Source organism: Solanum lycopersicum, chromosome 10 (genome assembly GCF_036512215.1).
Source record: "Solanum lycopersicum chromosome 10, SLM_r2.1".
Classification (NCBI taxonomy): domain Eukaryota; kingdom Viridiplantae; phylum Streptophyta; class Magnoliopsida; order Solanales; family Solanaceae; genus Solanum; species Solanum lycopersicum.
This window is the reverse complement of record NC_090809.1, coordinates 2,483,155-2,498,743: the sequence shown is the minus strand read 5'-3', so window position 1 is coordinate 2,498,743 and position 15,589 is coordinate 2,483,155. Positions and strand designations below refer to the sequence as shown.

At 34.1% G+C, this 15,589-nt stretch overlaps 2 protein-coding genes across 5 annotated transcripts; both read left to right on the top strand.

Annotated features, from left to right (window-relative positions):
• Positions 1-1,721: 1,721 nt before the first annotated feature.
• LOC101244421 (transcription factor GTE4) lies at positions 1,722-9,266 on the top strand. Of its 3 annotated transcripts, XR_743386.4 has the most exons (8): positions 1,795-2,171; positions 2,553-2,718; positions 2,836-4,109; positions 4,218-4,263; positions 4,361-4,462; positions 4,607-4,711; positions 7,201-7,291; positions 9,017-9,266. XR_743386.4 is itself a non-coding variant. In XM_004248139.5 (7 exons), the coding sequence occupies exons 2-6, from the start codon at positions 2,586-2,588 to the stop codon at positions 4,666-4,668; spliced, it is 1,617 nt and encodes a 538-aa protein (XP_004248187.1). In that variant the 5' UTR covers positions 1,722-2,171; positions 2,581-2,585; the 3' UTR covers positions 4,669-4,711; positions 9,017-9,266. The 3 variants fall into 3 exon arrangements, 2 of the variants coding, with proteins under 2 accessions (XP_004248187.1, XP_010327090.1); XM_004248139.5 differs by lacking the exon at positions 7,201-7,291 and having other exon boundaries at positions 1,722-2,171; positions 2,581-2,718; XM_010328788.4 differs by lacking the exon at positions 7,201-7,291.
• A 1,058-nt stretch (positions 9,267-10,324) lies between these two features.
• LOC101244715 (uncharacterized protein) lies at positions 10,325-15,354 on the top strand. Of its 2 annotated transcripts, XR_002026062.2 has the most exons (8): positions 10,325-10,833; positions 12,494-12,735; positions 12,828-12,924; positions 13,932-14,115; positions 14,194-14,275; positions 14,346-14,394; positions 14,508-14,959; positions 15,058-15,354. XR_002026062.2 is itself a non-coding variant. In XM_004248140.4 (7 exons), the coding sequence occupies exons 1-7, from the start codon at positions 10,390-10,392 to the stop codon at positions 14,577-14,579; spliced, it is 1,170 nt and encodes a 389-aa protein (XP_004248188.1). In that variant the 5' UTR covers positions 10,325-10,389; the 3' UTR covers positions 14,580-15,354. The 2 variants fall into 2 exon arrangements, 1 of the variants encoding a protein (XP_004248188.1); XM_004248140.4 differs by having other exon boundaries at positions 14,508-15,354.
• The last annotated feature ends 235 nt before the right edge of the window (positions 15,355-15,589 follow it).

The window sequence follows — 15,589 nt, the reverse complement described above, 5'->3', positions numbered from 1 at the left end:
TCAGTGAAACAAATCAACCATTACAAAATTAATTATTTATTAAAAAATAATAATTTTGAAATGATACATTCAGATTGGCCATAACATGCAAAAAAAGCAACAAGATTTTTTTATTTAATTTGGGGAGCATTTTATATTATTTCTATTAGCAATACTTGGTATTTGATGAATCTAAATGTATATAATTATAAGTAACTTGGAAAATAATTTAGCTTTGTATGTAACAATAATTTTAAAATGTATTAACATGCATTAAAGTTTATATATTATAGGGGTGGTCAGATATCTCTTTTCGAGATTATGAATTTTTTGAAAATTCAAGTTAGTCCTTATTGTATGGAAACAATTTCACGATACTTTCATAATTTATCGCTTTTCAGATAAAAATATAAGAGAGTTTACTTATAAAATATTTTTATCTGTTTGAATGATATTTTTATTTTTATTTTTGACAAAATTTATAGTAGGATAAAAACACAAGATGTTCAATATCATAAATGATCTTTTCATTTATATTGATTGATTTTAATTCATGTTATTAGATATTAATTATATGTTTGTACTACGTTATTTTGGATATTATTATTAGAAATTATTTATTAATATAAATATTTAAATAGTTTAATATAAAGTTCTAAAATATTCCACTATAAAATAATTATTCTTTCTTTTTAAATATTTTTTCTCTACAAATATCAATATTTTTAAAATGAAAAAATATTATTATATAGTATAAGATAAATTACAATTTGTTGTGGATTTGGGTCATACACTCGAGTAGTGTAAAGTATATTGCATGTCAGTAAGTTTTTGTAATTAGAAGTGATAAAACTAGCTTAAGAAAATATAGTTCATCTAATTTGTTCGAAGTGTGGGTTAATTATTGACTGACTTATTTATTATTTATCGATTTATAAAAAAATTGAGTTAATATGTAAGCTAAATTAATACACGAGAAATTTATTAAAATATTTACAAAAGATATTTGTCTTATTTGATATGTATATAGCCTTAATAAAGAAAAAGTATTAATTTATTAGATTCAACAGGGATGTCAAATTATCCATTGACACCACTTTCTAAGACTATTCAAAATTGTTTTATTAATTTATTGGTAATGAAATATTGATTTAGCATGAGTTTGATAATAATTTTGATTCTCTTTAAATATCAGGTTATTAATTTTTAACGAATCAACAATCTCCGACAGTAAAATTACATTTATTATATTATTTAGTATATAATTCCTTACCTTAATTAGGATTTAGTTTCATTCTTTTATTTCTCATACTCTCGATTATTCTATAAAGTGTCAATAGTCAATGTTTGCTTCTAAACAGAAGCTGATGCTATTTATTACCTCACGTTCATGATTTTTGATTGGTGACCTTGTTTAATAGTGTTTTTCAATGATCTTTTTAGTGTGAAATGTAATGATTAAACAAATAACAATTTATAACTCGATAACTCACTCTAGCTTGCTTCTAATTTGACTTCCCTTCAAATATTGATAACATATTTAATCACACAAATACTAATTGCGAGTCTTCATTTTATCCATCGAGCTTCAATACGATGAATGATGTTAAAATCCCTTTAAATATTGATAACATATTTGATCACATAAATACTAAATGCGGGTCTTCATTTTATCCATCGAGCTTCAATACGACGAATGATGTTGAAATAGTATATATGTATCATATACCAAATTACCTATCAACATTTTTGGCCATATCTTAAATAGGGGTTCTAAAAGTGGCTATATGTGCACTTGCCTCCAACGAAAGAGTTACTATTTGGACTTTTAAGGCCCAATGACCTTCCCAACTCTACAGAACCAAACACTTCCCACGCGCCACCATCAACGCGTGGTTAACGTCTGCAAACACCAAGACAAATGTTGACGCTCCGATCAACCAGAAATCCACGCCGTCGATATCTGAGCTTCTTCGCGATGACAAAATCTTAGCCGTCAATAACGTCGTGGCCTGCACGCGAATCGCATTTCTCCCTCCTCTCCTCCGCTCACCGATTCTTTTCCGATATTTGGGAAAAAACAAAGAACGATTTGCAGTAAACAGCTGATTGATAGAGAGAGACTGAGCATCTGAATGATAGAGAGAGATAGAGAGAGAAACTCTGTGTGTGTATTCTAAGATCTACTAAAGGTATGTGTTCGTTAATGTGTTCTTAGTTTAAACCCTAAATCTCTATAATTTGATTCAATAATTTACACAAATGCTAGCTTTTTTTGCATTCATGAGTATTTACGGCTCTTGTCAGCTTGCGAGTGTGTAATGATTTGATTTTTGTTGTTGTTTTGAGCAGTATATTTGAGCTATGAAATTGATTCTGCTTAAGGACTGTTTGCTTAGGGTTTCTATATCTGTACATGTACTAGTGTGTGCTTCTCCGTGTTATTTGTTGTAAGATTAGCTTTGCTTGAGAGTAAATTCAGTGTTTTTCTTTATCGGTAGGAGTTAAGTTTTGTTGAAAAGCAAGAGAAATTAACATATATATATGTAATTGCCTTTTGAACTATGTGTTAGGGTTTTGTTGTTGAATGTATGACTTCAGGGACAATGATGAATGGTGAAGATCAAGGATCGGAAGAGCAGCAGAATATGACTGAAAGCAAAGTGTACAGACGGAAGTCGTTTAAAGGGTTAAATAGCATAGGTGATGGCTTACAACATTCGCATTCTGAAATCCTAGGTATGGAAGACGTCAATTCATCTCGAAAAATAGTTGGTTTGTTCTTAGAAGCGGCTTCAGAAGGTTCTTCAAGTCTGAATCATGCACTAACATTGGAGAATACTGGAATTTTCACAGGTAGTGGTCAAGAAAACAGTGCTAGAATCAATTTGACGTTCAAGTCCAAGCGGGAGATGAGAGAGATAAGAAGAAAGCTGCAGAGTGAATTGGACTTGGTTAGGAGTTTGGTGATGAAGATTGAGGCAAAAGATGTACAGAAGACTGGCCCTGGAATTGATAAGGATAGTGGGGTGCGACGGGTACATTCAGACGTGTCAAAAATGGGGCAACACCTTGAGTCCAGGCCTTTGAATCAGTTAAGTGTGTCAGTTTTGGAGAACAGCCATGGTGTTGGTGAGAATTTGGAGAAAGAGAAGAGGACACCAAAGGTAAACCAATTTTATAGGAACTCAGAATTTCTCTTAGCTAAGGATAAGATTCCCCCAGCTGAAAGCAACAAGAAGTCGAAATCAAATGCAAAGAAAGTGAGTGGGCCAGAATCAGGACCTGGTATTGAGTTAGTGAAGTTCTCAAATCAAATGCTAAAGAATTGTCGTGCTTTGCTTGAAAGATTGATGAAGCACAAGCATGGTTGGGTGTTTAACCAGCCTGTTGATACAGAAGGTCTTGGTTTACATGACTATTTTGACATTATTAAGAATCCAATGGACCTGGGAACTGTGAAGTCCAGGCTTGAGACAAATCTGTACAAGTCTCCTAAAGAATTTGCTGAGGATGTGAGACTAACGTTTCAAAATGCCATGACGTATAACCCAAAGGGTCAAGATGTTTATATGATGGCTGAGCAACTTTCCAAGATATTTGAGGAGAAGTGGCCCTCTATAGAGGCTGATTATATGCGCGAGTTGAGATTGTCAATGGACTCTGAGGTGATGCAGACTCCTACATCTAAGAAACCTCCACCATTGCGGCCTTCTGGAATGAGGAAGACTTTAGACAGGTCAGAATCAACGACCAGACCTGTTGGTTCCAAGACTAAATCTGTCACAGTCTCCCAATCTGGAAGGATCCCTGCACCAAAGAAGCCGAAAGCAAAGGATCCCAATAAAAGGGAAATGACATATGATGAGAAGCAAAAGCTTAGCACAAGCCTACAGAATTTGCCATCTGAAAAGCTTGAAAATGTTGTACAGATCATCAAAAAGAGGAATTCATCTCTTTGCCAACAGGATGATGAGATTGAAGTGGATATTGACAGTGTTGATACTGAGACCCTATGGGAGCTCGACCGGTTTGTTATCTATTACAAAAAGAGCTTGAGCAAGAACAAAAGAAAAACTGAACTTGCAGATCAAGAAAAAAAGGAAACTGAACAGAATGTTCAGGAGAAGGTAAATTATTGAGCATTATTTTTTCTGATCTGATCCTCTTTTTTTTTTTCCCCTGTTTGGGTAATAATTTTTTGTTTCATGTTTTATGCTGTCCTTGCTATTTTGCAGAATGCTAACCCAGTTGTGGTAGAAATTCCAAAAGAAAGCAAAGCAGGTAAGTTTTTAAATTGTGAGATTTGCCTACTCTTAGGTATGGTAACCACATTATCTATTTTGGAGATAATTATTGACTCAGTTATATGTGCTGGCAGAAGAGAAAGGTACTCCCTCCAATCTTGCTCAACTAGAAAATCAGGGGAAAAATATTAGTCAACCAGGCAGCTCTAGCACTGACTCGGTGTCATCATCAAGTGGTAACTTTTTTACCTTTTTCTTTCTCTCTCACTTTTGTTTTGATTTGCCTTTTTCTTTTGTGTTTGCGTGTGTTGGGGGGTGGAGGTTTGGGGTGTTAAGATTGGATATTTTACTTTTCTCTAATTGTTTCATGTCACTTGCAGATTCTGATAGTGAAAGTTCCTCAGGAGGTGGATCTGATGCAGAACATTCACCAAAAAGTTGACTCTTTTGTCCAGATACAATGTTCTCTTATTAAATGTCTTGTGGTAAATACTGGACTCTGTTTCCACTGGTTATGTTGTTGTTGTGTTTCCTCGGTCAATGCTAACTAAAATCTTTGACTTGTCGCCTTAAGTGCAGCAGCTGTCCAACTAAGGTTCTATTTACTGATACTAATTTAAATAATCCAAATGCCTTTTATAAACTTGATTTATATTTCATTCTCTGTTTTAAGTTTTTCGGTGATAGGTACCTTGAAGCTCTACAAAATGCCAAACACAGAAATGTGTTTGCTTAAGTCTACTGTTGCCAAACTTTAAAGATTTGCAAAAGATCGTGGCATAGAGCTTATAGAGCATACGATGAAATTTTTTGTAAGTGTGATAGAGCATAATATAGGGATATTACAAGAGAGATAGAGGCACATTTTAGGTTTATTCCTGATAGATTTATACAAGAGCTATAACTTTTGCTATAAATGATTGATGGAAAGATAACCCATTGGGGTGGCCGAATGGTTTAGGCTTGGGACTTCCACGTTAGCAGTCTCAAGTTCGAAACTCCTTGCCAGCGACAACAAGGGGTTTGCCTTCTGGGTCGAGCTTGTCGAAGTGAGCTACCTCTCCTATGTGGTTTGCGAGCTATTGCATAAGAGCGGGGGTTTTACCCTGTGCGTACCCAAAGGGTAGTGGTTGCGGGTTTCCCTGTCTTGAAAAGAAAAAGATTGATGGAAGGTGAAGGGTGAGGAAAAGTTATCCAATGGGATATTCATTGATGTTAGAAAGTATATGATGAAGTGTCACGAAAAATCTTTTGGTGGTTGCTCAAAAATAATAAAGTTCAAATAAAATGTTTAAATGTCAAAAAGGGCATGTATGAAGGAGTGCCATGTTAGCAAGATGAGAAGGTTTGAGATATTCAATTTTTTGGGTGAAACCAATCATGAATTGCTTAAAAATCTCTAGAGTAATAGAAGCCGACTTAGAAAGTTGGAAGAAATATAGAGGAGTTTCCCGTATATATTGCTTTACATTATATATTCCCTTGAGCCCATATTCATACATCTTACTAGTTTTAGCACGTACATGTGTTGCACGTGTTATTTGCGCCTGTTAATAGAAGTGTATAAAATATAGAATACAAATGAAGCATGAATTTAGACTTGAACCTGTAATAAGGATTGGACATATTAAGAAAATTGATTAACTTTATGCATAGACCCCATATTATACAATAATTAGTTCAAATGAGTTGAACAACACATACACCATCATCCTTCAAGTTTGCCCAGTCTCTAGGTGTAGTTTATTTACAAATTCCTTTATAATATCAAAAAATTTATTTATAAATATTTTACATATTACTCCTTATGTCCCAATTTGTACACTCTTGCCTTTTTAAGTCCATCTCAAAAAATGACACATTTTAATTTTTTTTGAAACTGTGTTAGTTTTATTGTTTTTGTATTTAGTGATAATTTAACTTTAAAATGTCCATTTTACCTTTAATGAGATGATTCATAGTCACACAAATATCTATGGCTTATTTTAGACTACAAGTTTCAAAAGTTTTCTTTTCTTTCTTGGACTTTGTAACAAGTCAAACGTCAATATAGATTCAACAACAACAGCATACCACTGAATATCAAATAGAGATTCAAAAGAAAGATTTGAGCCAAAAAGAGAGGATTAAACATATTAGGAAAAGGGAAAGGGTCATATTAGCCCCCGTACTATCAGAAAAGGGTCATATTTGCCCTTCGTTATACTTTTTTGATATAATTACTCTTGTCATCTAACTTTAAGGCCACATTTACCCTCCATCCGTTAAATCCCCATATTCCCACAAAATTACTAATGTGGCGCTTACATGACTTTTAATTTTTTCCTAAATAAATCTAATCACTATTTAATTCATTTTAACCTATTTATACGATTAAATCCGATCCACTAACCAAAACAAATCCAACTTGCTTCCTGCTTAAATTTTCTCTACACAGGCGTTTCTATACAACCAAACAGGGTAGTTTCAAAAAAATATACAAACAAACAGGGCAAATGATATATCTCCTCTTTCATATTAGACAATAATCAGATTAGAAACAAAAATAGATTTTAACATTCAATCCAACATCTTTTGTTAAGCATATTAGAGCCAACTGTCACTGGTTAAGCATTTTATTCAAAAATAGTTGCAGTTTTTGGTTGAGAACATGATGGGCACACTTGGGCAATTAGAGAGAAAAGAATTCAAAGTCTATTGTAGTGGAATAAAGATGAATATGGACAGTGGAAAGAATGTGTTATCATAGAGGAACTGCTTGCTGGATAGAACCCAATTCAACCAATAGTTCGGAATGATGATGCGAGTAACCAGAGAGGGGGTATAGAGGGGGCCTAACTGATTTGGATACTTTAGTGCTTCTGATCAGCTTCTAAGCAAACTTGCTTGGGCTTGGCAATAAGAGGTGATTTGATTCATTGCATGATGAACTCTGAGCTCTCATACACCCTGATATGTTCTCTAATCCTCTCAGGTTTTCCAAATCAATAAAGAAAAGCTCTGGAATGTTCACTGCCTTGATCCATCTCATGAAGCCACCAGGAAACATTTAATGGAAATCCACGGTAGTCTCCTGCTCCGTCACATGGACACTCAACGACCAGTTTTAGGTTTATTTTGGTAGTGGATCGGGTTTAATCGCGTGGATTGGTAATTTTATGTGGGAATATGGGGATTTAACGGATGAATGGTAAATATGGCCTTAAAGTTGGATGACAAGGGAAAATATATCCAAAAAGTAAAAGCAAGAGCAAATATGACCCTTTTCTGTTAGGAAAATTTATTTCCTAATACACTACAACACAATATAATAATTAGTTTATATGAGTTGAATAACATACCAATCGTTTTTCAATTTTGTCAAGTATTTAAGTGTAGTTTAATTATATATTTTATGATGATGAATGTAAAATAATATCAAGATGTTTCTAAAATAATTATTTATCATGAGATAAAGAGAAAGGTTTACCTGAACTGATGAAATCGTGAAATGCCGGCTAGATTTTCAAGGAAAATGATAGAATATCACTTGAGATGATTTGACCATATCGTTTGTATACATACCGATGTCGTGTGGTGGTATGATGACTGAAGGAGCTAAAAGGCTGAATCTAAGCTCACATGCAGGTATGTTGTCTCGAAATCTATGCCGACTTAAGTAACAAAATGCAAAGGTACCAGCTGGCTGATTAGGAATTAGTTGTTGTTACACTTATATTAGATTCGGTGTTTGTTTGAATAGAGAATACTTCTCCTAGGAGACTAGAGACCACCTAAATGTTTTAAAAGACAATTTTCTTAGTATTGGAATAGGATGAACTTGAAAAGAGTAGAATGACACAGAGGATGCAATTTTCAAGAATGGAATGAAAGTGGATTCATATAGTTAAAACCCCAATTAGTTTAGGATTGAGTTATACTTATTGATTGATCTTGTGAATTATATGGAGTGGATGATTTACTGGAGTTCAAAGCACCCTTAAATTCCTAAAGGTTAGCAGTCAATCAGAGAAATAAAGAATGCTGAACATTGAATAGTGCAGCTTAACATTATGGTCTTGTGGTTGGTGAGTATTTTTTTTTTCTTTCTAATTATTTACAGTATGTATGATCGTTGGAGGTTAAGGTAACATTGATAACACTAACTTGCGAATGATATAGAACCTGCATATATGATAGATGATTGTATTTTGAGTCTCGTTGGCATGATTTTTTGCCATTTTATGTAGGGTAAATTTATGTATCCCAGAGAGGGACCTTAGTTAACACGGTGTTGGTAACATAAATGATGGAAGTTTCACATATGTGAGATTGTAGTGGTCTGTACATCATAGTTGCATAACATGATTGACGAAAATGGTTGGTCTTCCGTTGAACTGCTATAATTTCCTTTTGGGTGAAGATATTGAGCTCCATCCTCGAAAAAAGATCTTGAGCAACCCATAGTCTTGTTGCTCTACCAGGGTTGTGTGGTGAAAGACCAAACATTAAACATCAGAGATATATCTACTCTTTTGTGATCGAGTTGTGCTGAAACAAATTAGACCTATGTTGCTCAAACTCTTCAAAAATGCTCTCTGGTGTATTTCTTGAGTATCCGACATGGGTGTGGTGTAGCATTTTTGGGGAGTCCGAGCAACACAAAATTAAGCAATATATCTTACTGTATGTTGATTTATACAAGTGTGCCAGAACTAGAGTTGGTAGCTATCTTTTCTCTGATGCTCTCTAAGTCATGCTTGAACTCGAACTCAAACTCAAGTCGCTAATATTTCCAAGTTTGTTTGCAGATTTCAAAATCGCGATCATGCGTATGTGGTTCTTCAATCAAGAGGGTGCTGCTGTAGGTGGTTGTGGCATATGCTAGTGACTGGTCTTTCAATTTGTATAAAATAGTAGCATCTAGTTTGCAGCGTAGCTTATGTATATTTTGCTTATGGATTACTGATTTGTGCAGTTTGAAGTCATTGTTATGGTCACATGGACCTGTGTACTCAGTGATTGAATCACTTGAATGTGATACAACTTTTTTTTTTTAAATCTCTTCCTAATTTTGACTAGTTTTAGGTGCTCTGTCAAATATATCCTATGCTTCAATGAAGTAATAAATTAATTAGGACAATTATCTAATTTTTAGTATGTTTGAATCAATAATTGTTTCCCTACTGAGTGCATAACATGCGTTGGATAAAACTTACATGCAGATATTGTTAGTATGGTAGTCGGGTGTACAAATCGAATTCATTAAACCAAATCGATAGATCAAATCAAATCGAAAAAAAATTGACTTGTGGTTTGGTTTGATTGGTTTGGCGATCAAGAAAAAAATCAACCACTCTTGGTTTGGTTTGGTATTAGAAAAAAATTAAACTGAATTCAAGCTAAACCGACACATATATATTTACATAATTTATTTTATTTATAGATAAAAAATATTATTTACATGTAATCTACTTTGGTGATATATTTTTAGTTAGTTTATGATTTTCAATTTATATATTTTACTTCAAATTTGGATTTGTAAAATTTTGTTTATTATACATGTGTATAATTTATTTTATTTATAGCTAAAAAATATTAATTATTTTGCTAATATATTTTTAGTTAGTTAAAACTTTTCAATCTCTCTCTCCATAATATATATATATATATATATATATATATATATAATTTATTTTATTTATAAATAAAATTATTTATATATAATCTACTTTATTGATATATTTTTAGTTAGTTTATAGTTTTTAATTTTATATATCTTATTTTAAATTGGACTTGTAAAATTTTGTAAATATAATCTATTTTGTTAATATATTTTAAGTTAGTTTATAGTTTTCAATGTTTTATCTATTTTATTTTAAATTTTGACTTGTAAAAATTGTAAATATTTTATTTTATGTTAAGATTCGAAGTTATAATTATATTGTCATAGTTTTTCAAATCCGAAATATAAAATATTTACTTTAATTTTGTGGCCTTAAATATAACACGTCAAAAATTAAAATTAAAATATTAAAAGAAATATATTTTTTTAAAACAAACTAAAAAGTAAATGAGATATTTTTTTTATAAAAATGGATGGAGTAATATATGCTTATTGTTATACAGTCGACAAGAACAAACAGAGCCTTTCTCACCGGTAAACCTCAAATTTCATCAAAAAATGGCATATACTATCAAATTCAGACCCATAATTCCTTCAACAATAAAGTTCAATCTCTTTTCTCCTCACTTTCAAACCATTTCCACTGCAAAAAGCACCACCATTACTAGTAGTTGTAGTATTCATTACCCAGAATTACCAAATCAGTGGACGGGTCTGCACAATTGGAGACGCGGTTCCCTTAACCATCACCGATTTTGGGGACCCAATGGACCTGATAATGTACCGCAATCCTCAAATTTGATTGAAGAATCAGCTTTATTGGATTCGATTTCGTCTGCTTCGTCACTTGCTGAAATGGGTGCTGCTGTTCTTTCTACCAGTGACCCTTTATTGAAATCCAAGCTTACCCATTTGGGTTATTGTAGGTGGCGTCAAGAAGGTCTCCCTATTGGGAATTTTGAACCCCCAGTTCGACCTGCTCGACCCTCCAAACCTCATCTGGTTTGTTTTTCTCCCTTTTCCTTCCAAGTTCCCTTTTTTTTGTTTTGTTTTGTTTTTGTTTATGTGGTTTCAGTTTACTACATTTACTCTTTATATCGGCATAATATATAAACATACACTCAAATTTGGTCTCAGCCGGCAAGTAAGTGCTCTAACTTTTATATGTCATGTCAGCTCCATGAGAAACAATGGGGATGAGTTGGAGTGTTTAGTTAGTAGTTGAGGTCAAGTTGAGGTGTCTCAGGTGGCAAGTGAGTGCTCTAACTTTTATATGTCATGTCAGCTCCACGAGAAACAATGGGGATGAGTTGGAGTGTTAGTTATTAGTTGAGGTCGAGTTGAGGTGTCTTAGGTGTGCATTTTCAAAGTTAGAGCGTTTACTTGACAGTTGAGGCAGTTGAGTGTCTTGTTTATGTAGTATGCACTTTATATTTGTTTTCTTAAGAGATGTATAGGCAAAGAGGTGAACTTTACTTTCATTGGCTGTTTTTTATAAGATGTTTAAACTTGAATAAATTGTTTTAGTTGAGTTTTGCTAGTCACTTTATCAAAAAGGCATAGGCAGATGTAGTTTCTTAACAGTGAGTGGGTGTACCTATAGTCCTCGACTTAGACCTTTTGTATAGTTCTGAAATTTAGTAATGTATGTTGTTACCAAAACCATACCTATTGTCACAAAGGACTAGTGATTTCTGTGATGTTCCGCGCTACATTTGAACTTATTTTTTAATCAGATAATTAGCAAATGAGGTAGATAAGACGAAAATAAGTTTAGGTGTGTTATTGAAAATTTTGCCATAGTTTAGGTGCGTTTCTAATTCCACACTAATTGGACTCTTTATTCTAACATATACACATAATATACAATTACACATACTAAGTTCACACCTATTGTCATGATGGAGCAGTGACTTCAATGATTAGTTTTGCCCCCACTTATTTAAACTCATACATCTGCCTCTGCCTATTGTTACTAGGTTTGATATAGCCTTATAGTGTAGGGTTCAAATTCCACTAGACATAAAAATTGTGTGATTTCTACGCATTTGCCTAGACCTAAAATGAAATTCTCTTCGGGACCTGCAATTGCTGTGGATTCATGCAAACTTAGCGACAGATGGAACACAATGTAAGAAAAAGACCGATATGTAGGTGATACATAATAGTGTACAATATATTTTAATCATGTTAGCACCTCATTGTAGCTTCTATGCTTTCTAGGAGTGGTTTTGCCTTTCAGAAATTTATACATTTAGAAAATATTGAAAATTTCTAACACTTATTATTTGTATGTTCATAACATTGGCATGAAATGAGTTTAAATGGAGTAACATTGTCAGGGAGGATTCATATGTGTGTGTAGCTTTTTAATTTTACCATTGACGTACATATGAGCTTCGAGACTTGAATGTTTAGTGCAAACAGTTTATCTTCTCTTTCTCCTTAATTTTGATGAGGGAAATGAATATTTCAATTGCTTTTCCTTGTTTCCAATCCTAGATTTCACTTTATTTATTTACAACTGCTTGCAATACATCTTTACAGATCTTAGCATTGAATGGGGTTCAACCAAAACCTAAGATGTTGGTGTTTATATTTTCTTGTGCTTCTTTTGCCAATTTGTAACTCTAGCTTATATGTTTATGATTCTTGAGTACAGGTTCCACCCAAGGAAATTCCATCTCCTAAACACTCGGGCTTATCTCTCAATGCATATATGCTTCATAATCTTGCTCATGTGGAGTTAAATGCTATTGACTTGGCATGGGATACTGTTGTCCGTTTCTCACCGTACAGTGACCTTTTGGGTGAGGGGTTCTTTGCTGATTTTGCTCATGTGGCTGATGATGAGAGTCGCCATTTTGCATGGTGTTGCCAGAGATTATCTGAGCTTGGAGTCAGGTGATTAATTATTCAATTACCTTCTAAGTTTGGCATGAAAGTTTTTGTAGTTCATAAGATAGATGCTTATATCTCTTTGGTTAATTAAACAGCTACGGTGACATGCCCGCTCATAATTTGCTTTGGAGAGAGTGTGAGAAATCTTCAAACAATGTTGCTGCACGGCTGGCTTCAATTCCACTTGTCCAGGTCCTCCACTATTTTTAGTAAGAATGATAAATCAACTGCTTTAACTTTTGGATATTATATATTGAGGATTGTTCAATTTACTCCGCTTGTTTGTTTTTGATTGCTTTAGATCTATCTTATAGCTATGTGATTGTGAGATATCCAGGAGGTGTAACAATACTTGTAATTTTTTTTTTAAAAAAAAGAGGTCCATTTTCGTTTATTGCTCTTTCTACTGTTTATTGAATAATGATGTCCCTTCCGATTAATTTGTTGTTGTGATTTCTCCCATCTCTGTATCCCCCTTTTTCAACGGTTTGGCCAAGCAACATAGGATTGAATTACTTCTCAAGAGCTTCAGTATTTTCCTTTTGTAATAGTTTTCTGTTTTGCTTGAAGATGGATGTGTAGCATAGTGTTTGAATCTATATGGAAATCATCAAAGCAATTGTATAGCCACTTGTGTCACGGGATAGACTTGAGCAATGTCTTGTACTGCTTAATCTGCACCTAGGTGAGGCTAAATTTTGTCACTAAAAGGAGCTGTGGTCAAATCTCTGCAATCGTGTTTTATCGATTTTTAAGTGGATACATGTGCACATGTTCATAATATGGTGTGGGACTTCCATGAGACCATGGTAATTGTCTCATGTTACGTTCTCTTATCAGAAACTTCGATGAATGATTTAGCTAGAGGTTCAGTAGTTAAACTTGGTGAGTTCCTATCTGAAGTTCTCCCTATCATTTTTCCTCACTTATTCTAAAGGAATTCAAAGTACAACAATATCAGCTATGCCTTAATCTCAAACTAGTTTTGTCGGTTTATGAAATTTCCATTTCCATTCTTCTGTATGCCTGTATCTGGGCCCATTTTATAAATCTCTTTTTCATCAGAACGCCGGACTAAAAAATTCGTTTATAGTTGGAGATGTGAATTGTGGTTTTTGGATGTGCTCGTTTTTTGCTATATTGGTAGTTCTGCATTTCTTTTATGTTATGTGTATTCATGTGTTGTATTATTGCTATAGGAGGCAAGAGGTCTTGATGCTGGGCCTCGGCTGGTGCAAAAACTGATTGGTTTTGGAGACCATAGGACTTCCAAAATTGTGGCTAAAATTGCTGATGAAGAAGTTGCACACGTGGCTGTAGGCGTCTTCTGGTTCGTTTCGGTTTGTGAGAAAATGGGACGCGCACCTTGCACCACTTTCAGAGGTCCATTTTATGTTATCCGTTTTGTTAGGTGTAGCCACTCTCTAGCCTCTTTAGCGAATTCACCAATTCTTCTTACAGATTTACTAGAGGAGTATAACGTGGAGGTAAAAGGACCATTCAACCATTTGGCTAGAAATGAAGCTGGTCTTCCACGGGAATGGTAAGTCACAATTATATAGATCACATTTGTTCATCGATTAAACTGAGAACACTGTATTTTTGGTATCCAGGTATGACCCTTCTTCAAGTGTAGAAGATAAGCAAAAGAAGTTATCTCAGGTATTCCGTCCTTGGACCTCAAGACCTGCAATGTAGAAAAGCTCCTATTTTTCTACACCATTTTTTTCTCTCTATTACATCTGAGAACTGTGAGGATATGGAAAACGATGCAGGTTTATGATCGACTGGAATGCATAATTGCTATGGAAAAGGACAACTCGAGTCTAAATAGTCCACATGGATGATTCCTATATCGAGGAACTGATTGTACTTGGAAGAAAAAATTACTGACAGCGGCAAATGCGCCTGCTAAAGTTTAAACAAGCTGGTCCGCCAATTGTAAAAGGACTTGTTACCTCTTTGATCTCACAGGGCCACAACCTGAGCACGATTTTGCTGTCATCACTCTAACCTAGTCACGTCGACTATCAAACAGAGCCTAGACTATTGATATTACAATCTTGAAGCTCTGATGTTTTGCAGACTAGATTGGCATTGGATTTGATTGATGATAGCCTTTTCTCGTGACAGAACCTGGCATAACGTCGAGCTCTTCAGCAGTGGCGGAGCCACATATAAGGTCCAGTAGAATCCCCTTCATCGAAAATTATACTGTACAAATAAGGTAAAACCAAATTTTCTTGTATGCATATAAATATCTGAATCCTCTTGATATATATAAATCTTAGTGTGCTAGTGTGTATACATTCTGGCATTTTCTAGAATATCTTTAGCCGGCAGCCGTGCACTTGAGCCCAAGGATCTGTCGAAAACCACCTCTCTACTTTCCCGAGGTAGGGGTAAGAGTACGTACATGTATCTCTCTCCGGATTTCATTTGTGGGAAGATATTGGATATGTTGTTGTAGTTTTACTCGTAGTCGAGAGCTGATAGGGAGTTCAACCTATGAGTTCATCCTAACTCACTAGCTCTGGCTTGAACCCTATTCACTTTTTAAGTGCAAATGAGTTATGGTAAAATGTTTGAACTCAAATTCATGAAGTTTGAATTTTGAATCAATTTCTGCTCGTAGTCTTTTTATATAATCTATATGCTCACTAGCTCTGGCTTAAAACCCTATTCACTTTATAAGTACAAATGAGTTACGATAAAATGTTGAACTCAAATTCATAAAGTTCGAATTTTGAATCTCATATATAATGTATATGCTTTTTTAGAAGTGATTTATTAATATATATTTTAAACTTTTTTTAGGCGCCCATAAAAACAAAAACTCTTCTAAGCCAAACAAAAG